At 37.4% G+C, this 21212-nt stretch overlaps 1 protein-coding gene across 1 annotated transcript in view; it reads right to left on the minus strand.

Annotated features, from left to right (window-relative positions):
• Nucleotides 1–14479: 14479 nt before the first annotated feature.
• The window catches only part of INPP4B (inositol polyphosphate-4-phosphatase type II B), a 257500-nt gene continuing 250767 nt past the window's right edge, over nt 14480–21212 (minus strand). The window contains 1 exon segment of the mRNA XM_053940443.1: nt 14480–15837. Within this exon segment, the coding sequence (XP_053796418.1) occupies nt 15663–15837 (175 nt within the window). The 3' untranslated portion in view covers nt 14480–15662.

Here is a 21212-nt window from a genome sequence, read left to right on the forward strand (position 1 = left end):
CTGTATGCACATGTGGGGTATCAATCATGGTCAGATGGGAAACTCTCTGAGAAGAACTGGCAATGGCCTTGGGATTTGTATTGCTCACAGGTACGTGGGATTATCTGGCCATACTTTATCTGGTTCATGTCATACCATAACTAAGGGACTTAAGGAAATCTCAGGGTTTTGTAAGCAATTAATGATGTATTTCTAAAGAGTGAAGTCCTTCAGTCTAATTAAAGTAATCGGTTTTAAAGCAGAAGTACCTCTTATGACATGAAGCACGGAGGAGTTCATAATTTTTTCTGGCCTCAAGTCTTAGGAAACTTTATTGAATAAAGCAATAGGATCTGACATGCCATAGAAGTGAACAACTATTTTTTTCCCATATCCATCCATTTGGATCATTGTTTGTCTTGTTCTCTTTGTTATGGTAAGTTCAGATATAAGTAACCTGCTATAAAAGTCTACAGGGGAAAAAAAAACAGTGAATGAGTTATCAACTACCTACAAATATACTAATAAAAATGGCATTTTAATAAAGATCCATCTTATAAAACCCACGCCATTTTAAAATGTGATACCTAATGTGATACCTAATGATACCTAATTTATCAATGAGAGACATGCAAAGATTTAATTTTCTTTTGGAAACATTTTGATGTGTGGAATTCATCACAATTCCTCCAGCAGGTCAAATGAAATAAAGCAGCATAAAATTTAGATTGCAGTCTCAGAACTGGGATGGCAATGTATTATATCTTGCATCATTTGCAAAATCTCAATGCAGTTAGCAACTCAGAAAACTGTGATCAGTAGTATTTTTACTGCTGAAGTCTACATCTCAAACTCAAGAATATATCACCACAGTGATGGTAATTGGCTGTAGAATAAGGTATATAGAGAAAAATTGTTACGTCTCTGTATTCCCAAGGGTGCACAATATATATACACACATTGTTGTGAAGAAAAATACATATTACTGTGCACTACAGCTTTTTCCTTTTGCTTTATGTCCTCTTCTAGATGGTGGAAGAGGATGAAGATTATCAGCCAATAAAAACTAGCAAGTACCAGACAAAGAAATAGAGGAGTTTAACATACTGCCAACATTCCAAGGTCAAGGTCCTGGGACATGGATTGCTGTAGGGAAGTAAAGAGTAAGCAAAGTACAAGCATCCATCTGCCTCAAATAGGAATAGATATAAAACTCTCCTATCTGCCTCGTGTTCTCATCTGGAATTTAAGCTGCTTTAATTGCTATTAATCTTCATTCTGCTGTTTCAATAACACATTAGAGAAATAGGAGATATTATGACACATTTCCTTTCAAACCTAGTCATGAACTGAGCAGTACACTGGGAGAAAATGATTGAGGAAACTGTTGAAGTGGAATAAAGTTTTTAGTACCATGCAAGAGGGCTGAGCTTGCTATTCTAGGTTTTAAATTTGAAGTATGCTGATCAAAATGCCAACATGCATTATACTTAGTTTTCCTGACTGATTTGGCTAATTTTTATAACTATTTTCATTTGTGTAATATCTAATTTCAGATAGAATGAGTAGTATGTTTTTCCAAATAAGAAGTACATTAATATAGATTCTCCACTGACTTATGGCCCTAGCAAAACTACCAGTAAAACTGTGTTAGTTATTCCCCAAACTGTATTAGTTATTCCCCATCAAAATATTAAACCAAATCTTCCAAAAGGAAATTTAGGACTAAAAACCACCCAAATCCTGGTTTTGATTGTGTTATGAATAACATTGTCAGAATGTTATTTCTAGACTTTTTGTTTGGTTGTTTTTTGTTTTTTTTTTTTTTTTTTTTTTGTGGTTTTTTGTTGGTTTTTTTTTGTTTGTTTTTTTTGTTTTTTGTTTTCCTGCTATCAAATTTATTGTCCTATTTGAGTTCCATAATGTCTTGGGTTGGAAATGCAAGATGTGGCTGGGGATGTGTATTCTATTGCCATCTGTTAGAGGTGGGGCAGTTACCTTCTGTTCATTGGGCCACCTGTTAAAGCTAGGTAGGACAGTTTTCTTTATCTCTTCCACAACCCATCCTCCCTCCGGGGAGACATCTTCTGTTCATGGGCCAGTGAGTGTCACTGCATGGCTGATACAATTACATCATCCCACTGGGAGATGCTCTGCCCAGGGGAGGAGCCAAGCATTCCCAACTGGATATAATCGGAGATTTGGAACACCACAGGCAGTCTTTTCCCACTGCATTCCCAGAGGAACAGCTTTCTTCTCCACTGGATTCCCAGAGGAAGACCAGGCCCATCTACACCACCACTGGACTTTCAGAGGAAAACTCCACCCTTCTACCGATCCCTGCTCCAACAGAACCACATCTGTCACTGCAGGAGGGCTGCAGCCACCATTTCAATTGGACTGCCACCAACACCCTGACTCACAGGGTGTCAGGTCGTATTCTGACTCTGTCAGTGTTGTTTTGTATCACTGCATTTTTATTTTACTTTTATTTTTTCCCTAATAAGAACTGTTATTCCTACTCCCATATCTTTGCCTGAGAGCCCCTTAATTTCAAAATTATGACAATTTGGAGGGAGGGGATTTACATTCTCCATTTCAAGGGAGGCTCCTGCCTTCCTCAGCAGACACCTATATTTTCAAACCAAGTCACATAAGCAAAGATTAACTTCATATTTGTGGGTGTACACTTGATTCTTATAGCAGATGATACTTCAAAACTTTATTGGAAGACCGGATAATTTTCTATTAAACATTAAATTAAATGTGCACCCACTAATGTCAAGTTTATCTATGTTCATCCTGCCTTGGATGCAAGACACAAGCCCAAGTTAAAGAAGTGCAATGAAAGTCAGAACAAAATGTGCTCTATACCTGATAGATGAAACAAATGTGCATTTTGAAAAAGGTAAGTGGCAATTATACCTGAAATTTCCTGAACTGCATTATCCTGCAGAACATTAGGTGGGTACAAGCTGATCCCTTTGCCTCATGATTAGAATTATTTTGTTACAGGTTGCTGGCTTTGGTTCTCTCACTGGAATTCACATCATAACTTTGTCTTCTCAACAAGTTTAGTGAAAACTCAGTTTAAGACCTAAATTTTCCAAGCCTCGGATAAGTTCTACTTAACCTAGATCCAAAAAGCCTAATCTGCCATGTTTTCCCTACTGCATAATAAAATCTGAACTTATCTAAACTTATCCCCTATGTTTTACTGAAGTGCTCCCTATTTGCAATTGGCATATCCAAGGCAAAGCTGTCCTGCAGAATTTTCTCCAGGTGGATCTGATTCCTGCTTTTGAGGTATAACTTGGTAGCATGACTTGTACGCACTGTTTGCTGAGCCTGCACTTTTGCCTTAACTTTTAAGAGTTCTCTGTTGAGCAATTCTGCAAGGGCTCAAAGAGCAAAGCTTGTACAATAGTCCTCCTGACCCAGTTCTTCATCCACCTTCCCAAGTTACCAGACAAGCAATGAAAGCAGGAAGCTAGATTGTAAAAAAAATTATGGTGGAGGAAAACTAGGTACTAGAAGATTCCTATGGTTTCATAGATCTATATTGCTGATAGTGGCAGGGACTTATTGACATAGGGATGATTCAGATCAAGACTCACCAGAGTATTTAATCCACAGAAGGAACTTCTTATGTGTCTGGTTATCTTTTGTAATACCATCCTTTCTGAGGACGTGAACTCATTATCTGTTTAAGTAGGTTATTCATTAAATCATGAATTACTAATTAGATCATTACTTAAAAAGGAGATAAGAGGTATTAGAGCAAGACAAAAGGTCAGGATGTTTAGTAGGCCACAGGACTGTGACAGTATTTATGATCCATGAGAGTGCAATCACAAACCATGAAAATACCTGAAGATCACTGGATCCATACAATTCCATTCCCAGCTAAGGTGCCACCACCCTTCTCCCAGACCCACCTCCCAAAGGAGAGCAATGAGTTAATCTGTGTGAGAGCCCAAGATCTCATTTTCTTTGTTACAGAGGTCCATGCTGTGGTGGCTAAGGGCCCTATCAGCCCTTATCAGCAACCCATCAGCCTTTAGGGCTATTCAAACTCTTGGTGCTCAAACCAATGTGGATCTCCCCCAAGTGGAGCACGCCTGGGGGTAAGATCTGTTTTTAGGCCCATCACTAAAAGTCAGTGAACTACTAGTTTTCTAAGAAAAAAAAAAATAAAAGTAGTATAATCACAGCATGATTGATACTGAAATATTTAAAACATTTTATGATGCTCCTCACAGAAAGATGTAAGGAGAATGAAAACCCTCATGCCAAAGATGTGCATTAATTGTACAGAAAACACCTTATACTAACACTAAGTAGTGCTCAGCTGAAAAAAGAATCCATAATTAGGAAATGTGCCTTTCAGAACACTAATCATGGGAAAGAGTTTTGAATTCAATTGAAATTTTGAATTAAATTGAATTAATATTGTAATTAAAAGAAAAATCAATTGACTCAGCCCCAAAATCTTCCATTTAAAACCTGTCACATCATAGCAGACTTCTTTTCCAGACACCTAACAGCTATGGGAGCTGCACCTCAAGCACAGGAATTAGTGGGAATATTTTGTAATGCTGGCTTTACAAAAGTCAAGATCCTGTATTTTGTGTGCTTCATGCTCTTGAACATTTCTTAACTCTAGAATTTTCCCTTGTGAAAATGACTATTTGTGTGTGTGTGTGTGTGCAGACAGTTAATAACTTGATAGGCATTTCAGTGCCTCAGTAATGCTAGAAGTTGTAATATTTTCATTTTAATGGTGTCCAAACAAATTATCTGTTAAAAATAAACTGCATGGTAGCACAGTGGGAAGCAGAATTTAGCAGGCAGAAGATCAAAAGGAATTAAGTGCCAGAACTCTAGCCTATGTGCTTGTAAAAATTGATTTGACTTAATAAGTTTAATGCAAAAGGGAATTGCTTGGTGTGCACTGCTTTTCTGTTGATTTTTAAAAAGTGTGGGATCACATCTCCCCTGCTGATGTCCATTAACTATGCCCATGAATATGTGAATATAAACTGGGTGCTCCACTTTTTTGTTTTTTAAACTCCTATTCAGCATTTTATAACTAAGCACACCAACTGGATTCACACACAAAAAAACCTGCTAAAAGCTAATACTTCCCACTGATGAAATGATCACTTCTATTTCCCTGGTATTAAAATTATCTATTTTACTGATATTAAAAAAGTAAAAACCTTGATTTAAATTTTTTTAAATAATCTTCTCTTTCAACAAAGCATGGAGGTGGTGTATCATGAGGAGGTAAAGGTAGCCACTAAAAGTATTGTTTTATACTAGCTAATGTTATTTTGTGAGTCTGGGGATTGTTTTTACTTCATGCTGAAAATTACCTTGATTTGTATCAAATATTCCTGTGGAACAGTGTAAATAATTAACCTATTTAAACTTAATTAAAAGTACTTACAAGCAAGTAATTTCTATTTACATTAGGACTTGCAATCAACCTTTAAAATGTTTTGTAATCTTTGGATGTGACTACAATTTTTATGAATCATACAAGAGATTGCATTCTTACACTCCTTACCTTCTCAGCTGAGCACTGTCCTCGTCCCTTGCTGTTGGGAGAACGTACAAAGTGGTACAACCATTTTTCCCTCAAAAGAATTTTACCTGTACGAGAATGTTTGTGCACAATACCTGTTTGGCCAATCAGCAACAGCCTTACAACAATCCTGTTATTTGTTCAAGGTTATTTTTAATATTTATGTCGATCATCCTGTAGTCTATGTCCATTGTAGCTGCTACCACAGTCACAAAGTAGCAAAATCTTTCAATTCCAAGAACATCTCAGGTGAAGATAAAAGTTGAATGCAGTCTAAAATGCAGAGCTTATACATAACCTTCCTTACCTAGTTTGTAGATCTCTTTGGTCCCTGGTTTTATTACCTGTGTTCTTATATTTTATTACATGTTTGTCTGCTGGGTGTTTCACATATATCCCATGAGCTGAACTCTTGAGTTCCCTCACGTAACCATCACAACACAGCTGCTCTCTGAAAAGAGAACCCACCTGCCATGATGCAGTAATGGGGTGATGTGGGACAGCTGTGCTTGCCCATTAATCCCCAACACTAGAACATAATTCACGTTGCTGAGTGGTAAAAAGGCTGGGATTTATTGAGAGATTTCTTTTGGGATTACTGAGTTCCAGTTGAGCCTGGCTGAAAGCTGCCATATTACAGAGCAGGCTGCTGGAAATCAGTCCAGATGTTGACCACAGTAACATCAGTCTCATCTTTGTCACAAATTCTTTGAGTTTCCATCTGCAAACAGCATCAAGTCAGATGACTCCATTTATATACATTGTTTGACACAACCTTGTCACTGTTTCCTGGTACTCTGGTCTTGTTTGAAAAATAGGAAAAGCCAGACTGTAATACTTTATGCCAGAGAGAAGTTAAATTCAAATAGAGAGTACTGAGAATCTACCTAGATTTAAGTAGGAAACCAAACTTAAGTTCCTATTTACGTGATGTTTTTTAAATGCTGCTAAGTGCCCAAGAAAGTTGGGTACTACATCTTACTAACAAAACCACATCCTACTCACATGCTTTTGAATATTTTACTCCACTAAAAAAGTCCTTCTAAAGAGACTGCATTGATGGCATATATTTCCTTCTGTGTGCAAGTTCATTAGCATCAGCCACTTATTATAATAATTTACAGGACACTGCCATCAACTTCCTTGCCATGACCATGAAAATGTTCTTCCTGTGTGGGGCCTTGTTCAAACAAAATGTTTTTTGCAGTTCTGAACCAAATTTCAGGAATGTCAGTGATTCTGAAACCTCTCACAAAACCTGGTCCTTGGAGTTTCTCACCTGAAGTGCCCCATTTCTGATTCTTTGCGTGTGAATAATGACTTTAGCACTAGATCTTAAACTTTTCTGCTTCTAAAAGGAAACTTCTGAGGAATGGTATGACCTAAGGGGTGAATTCTGCTCTGCTTATCTATGACAGTTGTTCTAATTTTGTTCAAGTCAGCAGTCCTGTAAATTGCAGCAATCAAAATTATTGTTCCTTGAAAAATGGATATAACATGTAGACTTTGTTGGGGAAAGACAGCAGTATTCTTTCCTTGTTCTTCCGCTGTTATTCTCCCAGCTTTGCACCTGCGGTCTGGTACTACTGGAGCAGACACTTAGGAAAGTGATTTCTGCTGGGACAGAATTGGCCCCTTCCTTCCTCCTCTTCCTGCCCCCTGACTGAAGCCTTTTGTTTTCATGAGAAACTCCAAGACACATGCACACCAAGCTCATAGCCTGGCAGCAGAGAGAACTGCCCTGACCAAGCCCCACTTCAGTTAGTGACAATAGAGTTGTGAGAGGGAACAGCCAGCCAGGGCTTGAGATCTTCAGACTCCTGACAGGAATGGCAGAGTCCAGTCTGGGAAACACCTTCCCTTTTCCATTTCTCTCTCCCTCTGTTTTGTTTTTTCCCCAGAAGCAACCTACCATTAGAGTCACCACATGCCACCAGGCATGCTACAAGCCAAAGCTTTGTTCATGTAAGCCTGTCTTTGGTGCCACATTTCCAATAGCAAAACTGTATTTGACTGCTAGAAATATCACAAGTTCCATTTTTCAACTGATCATATGTCACTGCCCTTTCCTATCCTACAACAGACAAATATATTAAAATGTAAATATAATATGTATGTATATACATGTAAGCAAACACATGGAAGAAATCTTTCAATTCAACTTCTTATCCCAGCTTATTTAGAAGCAGTTTACATCTACTCCCCTAATAATGTCAAGAATTATCCCTGCAGCAGAGCAAGTTCCTATTTATGTGCTGGGTTAGGACTGGGCACAGATAGCCTTGACAGAAATGCAAAGGGTCTGTTTAGTTGGGCATAGCAAGCAGCACAGTGTCTAGTTTGCATCTAGAACCTTCTTGTCCTTAATTCCATAAAGAGCATCTGTCACATACCTATTGAAGGCTCTGATTTGTACAAGATTCATCACTGAACTCACAGGACAGCTCTTGCCTAGCAGAAGCAGCATTTGTGAACACATTCTCTTACTGGCAGCATTGGTCAGCACAGTGTAGAACCCTGCAGACTGTGGTTCAAAAACATCATGTCATATACTCACGCATGCCCTGAAGTAACATTGGAAAGTGAATTGGTGAAAACATATTTTTATATCATATTATTCTATCATCTCACTTCAGCTGTAGGTTCTTTCTCTTTTTCTCTCTTACATTGTCGTGAGAAGAAAGTGGTTCCCAATTTACAAGGAAAAGAAAATCCATAAACATGCAAAGTGAGGCAAAGTAATTTTAAAAGACTTTCACCTTTTATTAGTAAGAGACAAAACTTCTAGGCTCCTGTTAGCTGAATGCTAACAGCTTTTAAACTTATTTCCAAAGAACCACTAATTCCCAGTGTTTTCTAAAGGTTATCGAGAACCTTGCAAGTAATTAAAATCTCACTAAATATATTTTAGAAAAAATAAAAATGCTAACATGTAAACAGAAATACTAAATTATGCAACTACCTTCTACTCATAGTACTGATAGTACAGATGAGCTACATTTTATCATATACCCAAAAAGAAGGTCTGTTTGCTACATTTCAGCCAACCATGGGGAACTTACCTTTCACTGTGGTGAGAAATAACAGAATAAATCTAGATACTAACAGAAGCTCAAGAAAACAGCACAGAAGCAACCCATAATTATTTCCCAAGGTCTGTCACTGAGATGGTGAAGATGTAATACCAGACAAAGCATGTCACATCACCTTTTTAAAGATCTTCATTACGAAAAGTGTTGATTCTGCCTGAATTACAGATCAACAGTTATGTGAAAGGGATTTCTTTGTGGGCATGTGAATGTTTTGTTTGCTTTGAACTAGAAAATGCATGACCCACTTGGTTCTGAGACGAAAGTTTTGGTAAGACTAAGAAGAGTAGGAACTGTTAATTTTTGCTCATTGCAGGCTTTTAACTGTTGTATCAGAACTTTTCTTAAATCCTTGCTCCTAGCAGTGATGAGACCTGTGAGTGGTCTTCCACCAACTCCTTTAGGAGAGAACACACTCTCATCAGCATGGACAATCCTCCCTCCAGGCAACACCACCGCAATGACAATGAGAAATGAATAACAAACAAAAAAGTCAGAAACATAAAAAATAAACATTAAATTTATTTAAATAAAAATATACACATAGTGTACAATGGACATGGCTTACAGACAGCAATGAAACAAAAGTGATAAACCCTGAAATATAAAAAGCATTGAATTCCTATAGTTGTGCTTTGTTTCTCTGGACAAACACATGCTGCAGACTGAAGTCCTGTCAGCATTACTTGTACGCAGCCCTGTGTGCTCCAGAATGTAAGACAGGAACATCACAAGGGACAGCTACACAAAAAGAAAACAAGTACCAAAGTAATTTGGGATTTTAGAAGTCTTAAAGTCAGACCATTCATAAACAGAAGTGCTGAAAACTTTTAAAGCGTTTTGTATGCATGGAAAGAATAATTGAACACCACTGCCGATAGTTAGAACTCTCAGTAAGAGCAGCGTGGTTCAAATCTCACTACTCTGAACCTGGCATGTCCAGGGCACTCTTTTATCATAGTCAGACTCCTACTGTAACTCTTTTCCCCAGTCAGCACACAAATCCTGTGCCTTAGGTTTCAGCTCTTTGGAATAGGGAGACACTGGTTCACAAGTGTCTTACACTTTATTTAACTCGAAGTATTTGCTCATATCTGAGCAAATGTAAGTTTTTAGCCTTGGATCATGAGTATCATGCTGATAGTCATGGCTGTTATATTACTTATTCAGCAGATGCTATGAAAGAAAGAGAAAATAAACGTTTGAGTCCTGCAGAGTGCAAGCCAAATGCTTGGCAACACAACAGCTGAAGTGTTGCATGGCAAAAGGAAAAAAACAATGTTTTAAGGACTGAAGTCTGTGGGGTTTTTTTCTCTCTAAAAAAGCATTTGTTTGATTTTTTTTTGTAAACATGCAATATACAAGGTAAGTTTATGTTTTCAAGAGCAGCAAATTACTTTAAAGCATTTCCATTGTAAACATCCGCTTTTAAGCTGCAAGGAAGTGAAAAGCAAGATGCAAACTCATGTCTCATGGCTCTGCCTATACAGTACACTTCTTTGTCATAAAAAAGAGCATAAATATAGATATCAATGGTTTCAAGTTTACAACATAACCAACTGACACAATGTAGGTGTAAGACTGTTAAGTGATTACATACATTAATTCATGCAAGTAATTTTGCTGCATAGTTTTCAATGCAGTTCCTTTCTTTATTACACTGGTTGACATTCAGTGCATTTTCTGCTTTTTTTAAAAATGGACCAAAGGATTTCTTGGAACTTGTGTTTAATCTAGAAATAAAAATAAGTTTTTTCCTGACACATTTAATAGGCATGTTATAGAGTAGGCTTCAGAATGAAGTGTTGCACTTCTTTATACCAAAATTACTAGTGAATATTTAGAATACCATTACAAGTTATTCCACTGCAACTAAGTGAATTTTCATCAGGAGAGATTGATTTAGACACAAAATTGTTTGTTAATTTCCTCATTTCACTTATGTAATGGCAAAATTCAGACAGCAAAAAATTAACATTGCAAAGGACTTCATTAAGGCTACTTCTCAGTTAATATTTTGTTTCAGTTGTCCTCCTAAATTATTTTTTCTTTATAACACAGACATTGCCAGGATTCCATCAAAATACATAGTTTCACATAGACAAAAATCAGAAAACATAATTAAAAATTTTTGTTTCTTAATTGCTTTATAAAAGCCAAAGTATAAACGTTAATCAGAATATATTTTAAATTCCTCAAAAGACTTCAGAAAAGAAGACCTGCCTGCTTAATGTCAGTCATAGACATGTTATGTGTTATAACAATATTACAATCATTTCTGGGAAAAAATTACTTTAACATTCCTTTCCTTATGTTTTTAGGTATCTTAGACTAGCTCTCTATTTAGTCACTACTCTGTGGTACAAAACCCCCATGTAAGTGCGTGTTGCATTGTACAAATATTGAAAGCTAGAAGCCCTTATTTCAGAATTCCTCAAGACAGATCCTGATTTGATTTCTACAAATAATATCATCTGTAAGACAAGATTTGGCTTTAGATGCCAGATGTCTTTTTGAATTTTCATCTTCTAGCCCTTGAGAACTGCCCTCCTCTAAAAGCAGATTATTGTATACCTTACAAAAGTTTTAAGAGAGCAGTCATGGAACAGTTTTTGCTAAGCCACCATGAAAATCACTATGTTTACTTTATCCCTCTGCAAAACAAACAATGTAGTTTGCTTATAAAAATTAAGTTGTGTAGTTTTACTCGTCTGAAACCCACAGTGAGCTAAAAGACAATGTGCAAGACCCCAGGGATGATTCAACTCCTCTTTTAGGCATTCAAACAACCCACAGGGCTGGAAGCAGCTGCTACAAAGAGTAAATGTACTCCAAGTAACACAGCCATCAACCTGCAGCAAACCCCTCTTTGTTTCTTCATAAAAGGCAAACCAGAAAACCCACAAATTCTGAATCCATGGTCAGCTGATGGCACAGCCTTTGCCCACAGGGACCACAGTAGCCCCCCAGCAGGCAGTGACCAAAACAACAAAACATTTGGGCCTGTTTTGCTTCTGAAGCAACGAGGCTTTTCCAGGAGACTTGGAGGACTTCAGCAGGTTTGACAAAGCTCTCCTGACCTACAACAAATGTGCCAATCCAAACATTAGTGAGAAAAATTATATTTAGCACAAAACTTGGCCAACTCTTCTGCAATGGCCCAAGCCCAATGAAGTTTCACTGCAGCTGACTGAGGTGTTTGTGGTTTTGTCTTACTTATCTTTAGCAAATAAGAAGTTGTTTAATTTCACAAGAACATACTGTGAATGGCTGTTAAAACAAAAAGGACAGTAGTCCAGTGCCATTTTTTCCTTCTCCTCATCACATCCATGGCTTCAACGTGAAAAACAACTTCAACACAAAAATAACACGGTAGTGACAACACCAATTTAGAGCCCAGGCAGGATTAAAATGATGAGGCAAAATCTTGGAAGACTATTTTCCTGACAAGAAAATCTAGATAATTTCATATTTTTAACTTGACAGAATGCCAGTGGGACTCAGGTAAAGAAGTCTAGGTACCTATAGCACCCAGCAGAGAACACCATCCCCACTGAGATTTTTACAGATAGTTTCAGAATTGCTGTACACTGGTTGGCATTCTCTTCTGCATACCTGGGGGTTATTTCAGAGATCCATGAGGAATATATCACTATTTTTAAACTGCACATGTAGGGCTTTTTAAGCTAATAATAAACATGTATATAGTGAGGGCTGGTGCAGCAGCCTGACAGAAGAAAACATTACTTTTCTGGGAAGGATTACACTCCATAAATCCACAAAGAAGTTTCACACAGATCAGCTACATTATATTCATAGACACAAACACTAATTTATGCACATATCTAGCCACCCCATGACTACTGCCCACTTCTATGGGTACATGACAAGAAGAAATCAAGGCATTATGTTCTCATCAGTCTGAGCTTATCTGTGATGCATTGTCAACCCTTCTGACATATACTGAAGTAATACATTCCAAGAAAAAGGAAGCAGTTAATGATAGCACATTATGTAATAGAAATAAAAAACTAATGCACCAAAATACTACCTACATCATCTACTTTTCTTGGAAAAAAAAGTTTCAAAAGTTCCAAAAGTTAATATATTATATAGGTGAATTTCTGGCTCCACTGAAGTCAATGAGTATTAGAACAAGGATCTCTTTCTGATGTTTTCCTACAAACCCCAAAGGCTGATTTTGCAAATATACAAGATGGATTTAATTTTAGCCAAATGATAGATCAGTTCCATGGATCACCCAAATAGAATTTGCAGAATCAGGCTCTTAAATTCTGTTATAGTTACAGATTTATACCCAGTAATGGATGGGTATAATGGGTATTAATGGATTAAAAAGAACAAATTAAAACTCATGGTGTCTAGAGATTTTTTTAACTTCCACAGGAGTAAGCAAACATTTACTTCTTTATCCATGGCAATTACAATTTCCTACAGATGCTCAAATTCCCAGGGTAGTTTCATTAGGATAAATTTCTCATACTTCTGTGCTAGATATTAAAAGAAGGCATTACATAAAGGTCAGTAACCAGTGAATACTCGGGAATTTTAAATTGTATTTCTCTCTGGGAGGCAGAAGGTGGTAGTAAATAGATACAATTAGAAAACACAAATGTTCTATGCAAGACAAATTTCAGGACTAACACAAGCTGGCAGAACATTAACATTCATTTTTAAAGCTGATAGCTCTTCATCCTAGAGCGTCTACCTGCAGCATTACAAATTTGATATAAATCAGCTGCAGTGGCTAACTAGTCCTAGTACAGCAGTTTACTCATAACATTTATTTTAGGCTTTGTAATAACATACATGTTTTCATAGTCTAAAGATACATTAACTCCCATATATACAACTTATTTTCCCTACCACTAAAGAAAATTTACTTTTAAGGGTTTACACTAAATAGGAGGTCAAATTCAGGTCACCTTACTTGTGGAATTAATCTCCCAAAGTTCAGTGTGATTTATGTGAAAGTGAAATAAGTGGTATTTGGCTGGGGTACAGAAAACCAACAGTGATATATCCAAATGAACCACAAGGAATCAGAATGGAATTACTGAAATTACAGTCTGCAATTACTAAAAACATATTATGAAGTTACCATGCTTGTGTAAAGAAGCTAATGGTAATTACCAATTTCATAAACATTTCTGTGAAGGGTTTAATCATTAGTGACCAAGACCTCAGTGCTCTGCTGGTTACAGAAAACACCTTTTCCAGCAGTAAGAGACCCCTTAAATCAAATCTCAGGGTTTAGTTTGGAGTCAGAATGCCACCTTCCAGATTACTAATCTCTGTTCCTACAGCAACTGCCATTTCCACTTTCAATCTTCAATCAAATGACCCCAGGAACTAATTCCAGCTGGCTTATGAGTCATACTAAGCTTCAATTTCACAAAGATAAGTTGAATATATTTGATTTTCAAAATATCCAGTCCATTGCTTTTTCATGGTATTTATTTCACAATGACTAACCAGATTAATTTTAATGTAAAATGATAAAACCTGATAAAAATAACACCTCCACTGGTTATACATTCCCAATTCATATGTCATAAACAGCGGTTGTTATATTCGCTAATTAGCATAATATATGCTCCTGATTACACTTTTGTTAAACTTAGGTGTCAGCTTTTCCATATGTCCCCTCTGGAGGTCTGTAGTACTTTGGGAAAGCCATCAGCTGTATCATGTTGAATGCATACTTTCTGCATTTGACATTCTTCAGAACATTCTCTATGCGGCATCCTTCTCTAGTGAAAGGGGAAAAAGTACAACTTCATGAAACACAGAATAAATAAATATGCTTTATTTGTTCATTGCAGAGTTTCAGCAACAGTTGAAGTAAAAATAACAAGGATTCAACTCTACATTTTTGTTTTCCACGAGTGATGATACATCTTACAGAATTAAATCCAAGGCCAGGCCCAGTACAGTTATTGCCCTCAGAAATAGGTGATAAGATTTTCCATCCCCCCTAATATATCTGCCCTTGCGGTTTAAAGTTCAGTAAAAAAAAAATTAAATACTTTAATGATACATTTTGTTCTAATTCCAGAAATATATTTGCCTTTTAAACCTTTTCATACCTTTTTTTTTAAATAATTTGTTTGCTATATATGTGCGAGTACACGTTGCCCTAAAATGCGCATTCTAGGAATAAGGAATTTTAGTAAGTCTGGCCCTAGAGATTTGTGAAGGAAAGTTTCATCTCTGCTTCATTTCCTGTATGTTCAGCTTTGCAATGAAAAAAAGAGAATGGCTTTTCAAACAGCCCAATCCACCTCTATGCTTTATAAAGGAGGGATGTTCGTTCACATACAGTACAAAAGTCACAAGTGCCAAAGTGGTGCATCAAGACATAAACAGTACTTTGTTAAAAAGAATATAAAAGTGTCTTGAAAGCAAAAGCAACGAAAGCAACAATTACAAACAGGCTCATTTCATTACAAAACAGAACTTATTATATTCTATTTACTCTACAGAAAAGGGTTAGTTGTAGCAAAGTAATAATCATTTATTAAACGAAAACAATCCCATCAGCTAGTAACAATGAAAAAACACAATGAAAGGTAAGTCTCACAAACCATTGCCCTGCCATATTTGCCTAGGGGTTAGTTTGTGCTGTGCAAATTCATTTTTAATTTTTTTTTTTGTCAGACTAATTACTCTGGAAAGAGGGGTTCAAGCATTCAGGATTCCACAACTTCTATACAGTGACAGCATTGTAAGTGGGCTTTCTTTGCGCTAATTACAGTAGGAAAGCTTTACCATGAACAGAAAGAACAAATCAAATCACTCAATGCATAGTATACTTCTCGGAGTTCAGAAAAAAAAGAATGAAAACACAGTACATTTCAGACATTGGTATCTTGGAAGATGAACCCTTGGGGTCTGAGACTGTAAAAGTATTACAACATGATTCCTTTTTTCTAGAGTTAGTTTGTTGCTATTTGTAGAAAAGAAAGGAACACAAGTGAAGTTTATTGATATTTGGCTAATAGCAAAGCAAGACTTAAAATAAGCCACACAACCAGCAGGTGTGAGCTGACAAGCAGCAAGGCGACAGGATAGAAGTGTCGAGAAGTTGGCTTGTTATCAGTTAGACAGCCTGTTTCAGGATCATCCGATTCATTCAATGCTCCCTGGGTTTGTCTGCTGTTAAACAGGGGAAGTTAGGAACAGATAGAACAGCATTTAAGCAGCAAAGAAAGCCAACACACAGGTATTTTGACAAAGTGAAAGTACACAGCCGTTTTGATGAAAATTTTGATCTAAGTACTTCCAGTATAACTTTTGTGTTCTACAGCTGACATGGGAAGCATGATGACTGGGTGGTTACTAACATATTAATGCTGATAGGTGCCTTGGATTAGTATTCACAAGTGAACATTAAATAACTTCCACAATGGCCTACACTATCACTAAAATGAACACACACACTGAACAGAAATGAAATAAGGAAGTTTAAAAAAAAAGTCAAGGAAGCAAAGAAAAAAAGATCATGAGTATGTCACAATGCAACACTGAACGAAGTGTCTCCATGGTGCTCACAGGCTTTTCAGTCCTGCTTCAGTATCTACTATGGAGTTTACTGTCAGAAATGAAAAGGCCACACACTAACAGCTATTCTAAAATAGTATTAAAAGATGGTAAATTAACTTCAAAAATTCATCAGTGCTGGTGACTTAGTTTCAAAGTCAATAGCAGATCTTTTGATTTAAAGGCTTGCACTTACATTCCTGTAAGTAAATCACCTTGGATCTTTATCAGTCAACACAGGGAGGAGCTAATCTACTTACAAGGAAGTTCTATTGAATCACACTGAATTGTGTGGTCACTGTCCTACCAGAGCAACAGGGATACTTCCACTTCCAGGCTTTCCTGTTGTATTCTTGATAGATTCTCTATAAGTAGAATTGCTCACACTTCAACCACAACTTCTTCAATCCCTCTGAAGATTACTTGCATACACTTGGGAGTCCTGTTTATAGACTTCCTTTGGGCAGTAAGGACTGGCAAGATGTTTTATTTTTCTATTTACTATGAATATCATGTGATTAAAAGATAACTTGCCATTTTTTTTTCTGTGGACTTGACAATATCCAAATATATCAGATGACAACACAGTGCCCTTTCAGAAGCACATGTCACAAGTATGCTCTTTCTTTCAAGAAAGCAAATGCTGGCAGACATTACCTTTACTGTCCCACAACCCCAGGTAAGACGAAAAGGATACTCTGAAGACAGCAGCAGCCACATCACCTTACAGAAAGCCTGCCTTTCTGACTTGTGTGTTAAAGGGCAATGTTGCATTTCTTAAGCTTGGATAGCAAGAGAGGTGCAAGAACTGCATTTACAGGTGGAACCCTAGGCAAGGGGTTGATCAAAACCTTTCCTTGCTCAATTTCTCTTTTGAACAAGCCTTCCATAATAAGTTCTTAGTCTTATTATTTGCTTTGAACATTCAATATGTATGTTACACTAATAAAGGGGCCATCACATACAATTTTAAAAAGCAAAATAAAAGACTTAAAAAAAAAAAAATCCCTGCTATTTTCACCTAGGTCAAAGCAATTGCCAGTGGCAGTGTGTCTGCTGCTTTTGGTCTACAGACTTCAAGTGTCCATGGATAGAACTTGGGCAGAACTCAAACTTTCCTGTAGACATTCTCTCAGAAACTAGCAAGAAATGAAGCTAATTGCATGATTTATTTGCCTTGTCAACACTGAAATAAGTAATTCTGTGTTTCTCTATCAGACTGCCCCAGTTAATGCCTCTGTCCTAGGGTCCACCCACAGAACTTCCTTCCTCTTCTGCTCACAGTGACATTACCATTTGTGATCAGCTGTGAGGACTAACTGTATTGCTCCCAGTTAATGTTGTCCTCCACTATGTATTTCTATATACTTTTAAGGACCTGCTCACTATGTATTTCTATATACTTTTAAGGACCTGCTGCTTGCTGGTTTTCCTTTTTTTTCCCCTTAATCTCTACAGCATCCCACAGATTTGCCCCTTTGACCCTTTTGCACTGTCCCCTCACCCCCTTCCTACTCTTCAAGGTGAGCCTGCAGATTTCAGCTTACTCCCATTATGCCCACAATTAATGAGAGCTCTAGCTCAACCCTCAAAGTCCCATCTCTTCATTCCCAGTCACAGAGTCCAGGTGATTTTTGTTTGCCCTGTGTCTCTTCCATCACAGACATCCTATGTGCTCCTATGGCTGAGTGGATGCAGAGACCAAACTTTTTTCTCTGGAGAAATTCATCTGGGCAGCAGTAAAGTTGAGCAGTCAGTAAGTTTGCACAGCCACATTACTGATGTACCCAATCAATCTGCATTAATCAGATTGATTGGGTACATCAGTCTAGAGAGCCTTGGCTTTGCACACCAGTGGTTTATTCCAAGCAGGCTGAGTCACACACTTGCAGGTTGTCCCTGCAGGGATGAACCCTCCTACATCTGTGGTGTGCCTTGCACTGTTGGACTCCATATCTCAACAGCGTGACTGGCTTTTATCTACATTGCTACAAGTCCCATTAGTATCAGTGAGATTTATGCAGGTGTAATGATGAAATTACAGATAAAAGCCATTTGTTCTATTTTTTTTTTTTTTTCAATAGAAAAGCCTGCAGTAATTTGTTCTTTGATATGCTGAAAAGAATGATCAGTGTCTTTTAACATAAAAAGTTCTATCTTCCCTCCAGGAAAATGACCGTGAACAGCTGATGCACAGGGACTTCTGCTCCACAAATTAGTCACATCATTCAATGCATGATTCAATAAGACATCCTCAAAATAGAGCAAGAGGATCCAACTCCATTATTAACTTCCTAAGAACAGGCTGAGCAGAATAGCTAAATATGCTTTTAATTTAAGAGGAATATTTGATCAGGGTCAGATGCCTTGCTAGGCTCTGCCAATATTTTTCAATGCAGTTGCAGTGACAGTGCCTTCCAACACACCCTAAAGTGTCCTCTGCAGTGACTATTAAACAAAGCAAGGACCTACACTCAGCTGTCAGCATCCTAACGTTGCTTCCCCTGGCTCATCCAACCCTGGAGAAGTTTTACTGCAAACAGCAGGAATCCCACTAGTGCCCTGTCAGCTGGATTTATTTGGCTCCTGACTGACAGCACAACCAGAACAGAGTGCTACATGCTAAGGTGTGAAGATACAGTCATAGTTTCAGATGTTATCTCCATCACAAACTGTACTTGAACACCAAAAGGAAGGAAGAAGACTCCCAAAATAACAAGCAAGTTTGTATTTCACAAATAATTTTAACAGGAGTAGTGAAAGCTTCTAAGTTTGTAACATCTGGAGTCATGGACACCCCACTAACCTATCATACAATTTTTACTCATTTACTCTCAAATTGCTCATTTGAGACCTACAGCACAGCACAAACACATTGCAGCACCCAAGGGTTCTGTAAGTTAATGACAATATAACCATTTCAGCCTGCCTTCTATCTCATTTGATGTTTTGTCATCCTAAACTCCTACTAGGATAATGCTGCATGCTTACCAAATGAGACAAAGGCAAAACAGCAGGTATTTTTTGTTGCTTTCAAATTCAGATGATAAATTATTTGAACCTCAAAGTAGTGAAACAGAGATGATGAAAATGGTGTGAGGAAAAAGCCTCTTAAGTCCTTATAGAGTCAAGAAATGAGGGCACATTCTGGCTTTTGACTATCAGTCACACTGATGTCCCTGAGCAAGGTTTATGGAAGAGATGATTTTCACACATTGGGATGTATGCTTCTCTTTTTAGAACTTTTCCAGCTCCAGCTATTAGTGACACTGGAAATGCTGAACTGTTCTACAGGAGTTCTTAAGGTAGAAAAATAGGCAGCTTTCTATTAACAAGTGTCCCATGTGCTAGTGGTCACTACAGTTTGAATTCATGTCCTACTGCACTTGTACTTTATGGGAATTTTCCTTTTTTTTGCAGACAGATTCAAGCAAGTATTTTCCGGTCCTGCTGTGTTTTTCTTCTTAAGCTCCAATGCTGACACAGAAAAATAGCAAAAGTAAGATGCTTCTCTAGAGTCTCATCTGACAAGAGCAGAGACATTTCTTCAAATAGAAAGGATTGCTAACAGTTCTCAGTCTTAAGCAATTTTGATAACTTACCTATTCTTTTTATTTCAAGACAGTCAAATTCAGAAGCAGCTTTCAAGAAGCAGTATCTCTAAAGAAGTTTTTTTGAATGAAAGCATCCTAATTTCTACATTATACATGTTACAGGGATTGACTGAAACACTTCAGAGAATAATCAACTGTATCAATGTACAGCACTACAGTTCAAGAAGGCAGCCTTAACTTTTTCAAAGAGAAAAGGTGGGATCCTTGTGAACATCTCCTAGCCATTACCAAGCTGCTGCACTGTAACATCTAGAAGAATAAAACATGATTCAGAAAGAAGTAAACAGGTCTCAGCCTAGTCCTGAAGGATTTCGGTATTAGAGCAGAACTCATATAAAACATATAAAGGAATATTGGGAAACAAAATTTTATGTTCAAAGATAAAACTGATACAACAAACCTCCAACAATGGTTCTGCATTGTTTCAAAATGGAAGATAAGGGAACTAGCAGAGACATCTTCTGTATCAATGATCTTTACAATTACTCTTTTTCTGATACACATTGCTGTCAATAACTTACAATTTTTTTCCCTCAAATCTACATGGCACTAAATAAAGTAGAAGATGCTAGGAATCAATTTTTGCTGCTAACATGATCCTATATCTCAGCTCAAAACAACTAGCGTTGCTGCAACTGAAGAGCAGTCTCAGATCTAAGACTACTGAGGAATTCAGTCAGTGATTTAGACAGCTGGTATTTAAACACACACCAAAAACCCAGAATATTTATCAAATCTGTTTATCAAATTGTCACACTAAACCCCCTCTTCCTGTTTTACCTTTTGTGTTACAAGTTTTTCCCTACTCTTGTTGCTTGTGCTGGCATCCTCTATTTCCCTATTCCTTTCTTCTCTCCTTGTTTGGTTACAACACGGGACTTTTCTAATGCATTATTTAGGAAATAAAAAGAAAGCATATCATATAACATGAGGCTTGACCACTGAGTTGGACCAAGCAGCAGATTCATGGTGCAGTCATGATGATAAGACACCTAGATCTTGAAAAATCGCTATTGTGAAATAACTGTGGGTTTTGAGCTCAAAACTATTGTGGAGTTTCAGTCTGTACAGAGCTAAAAATTCAGTTTTGATGAGATGGTCAGAGACAGCAAGCTACTGGAGGCTCAGCTATGGACAGGTTACAGATTTTAAGCACTATAATGAACAGGCCATAATAGTTCAGTACAGAGCAACAGATTAATAAAGAAACCTTCTTGCAGCAGATTTTAATAACAGGCAAGGAGACACTTGATCTTACAGCCACACAACCATATCCAGGAGACCCCTGTTGCCTAATGTGCTCACATGGACACACAGGGATCCTTTGGAAGGAATGCTGAAGTCAAAATTCAATTTACACAGTTGCTCTTTTGCTCT

This window comes from Vidua chalybeata, chromosome 4 (assembly GCF_026979565.1).
Source record: "Vidua chalybeata isolate OUT-0048 chromosome 4, bVidCha1 merged haplotype, whole genome shotgun sequence".
Classification (NCBI taxonomy): Eukaryota; Metazoa; Chordata; class Aves; order Passeriformes; family Viduidae; genus Vidua; species Vidua chalybeata.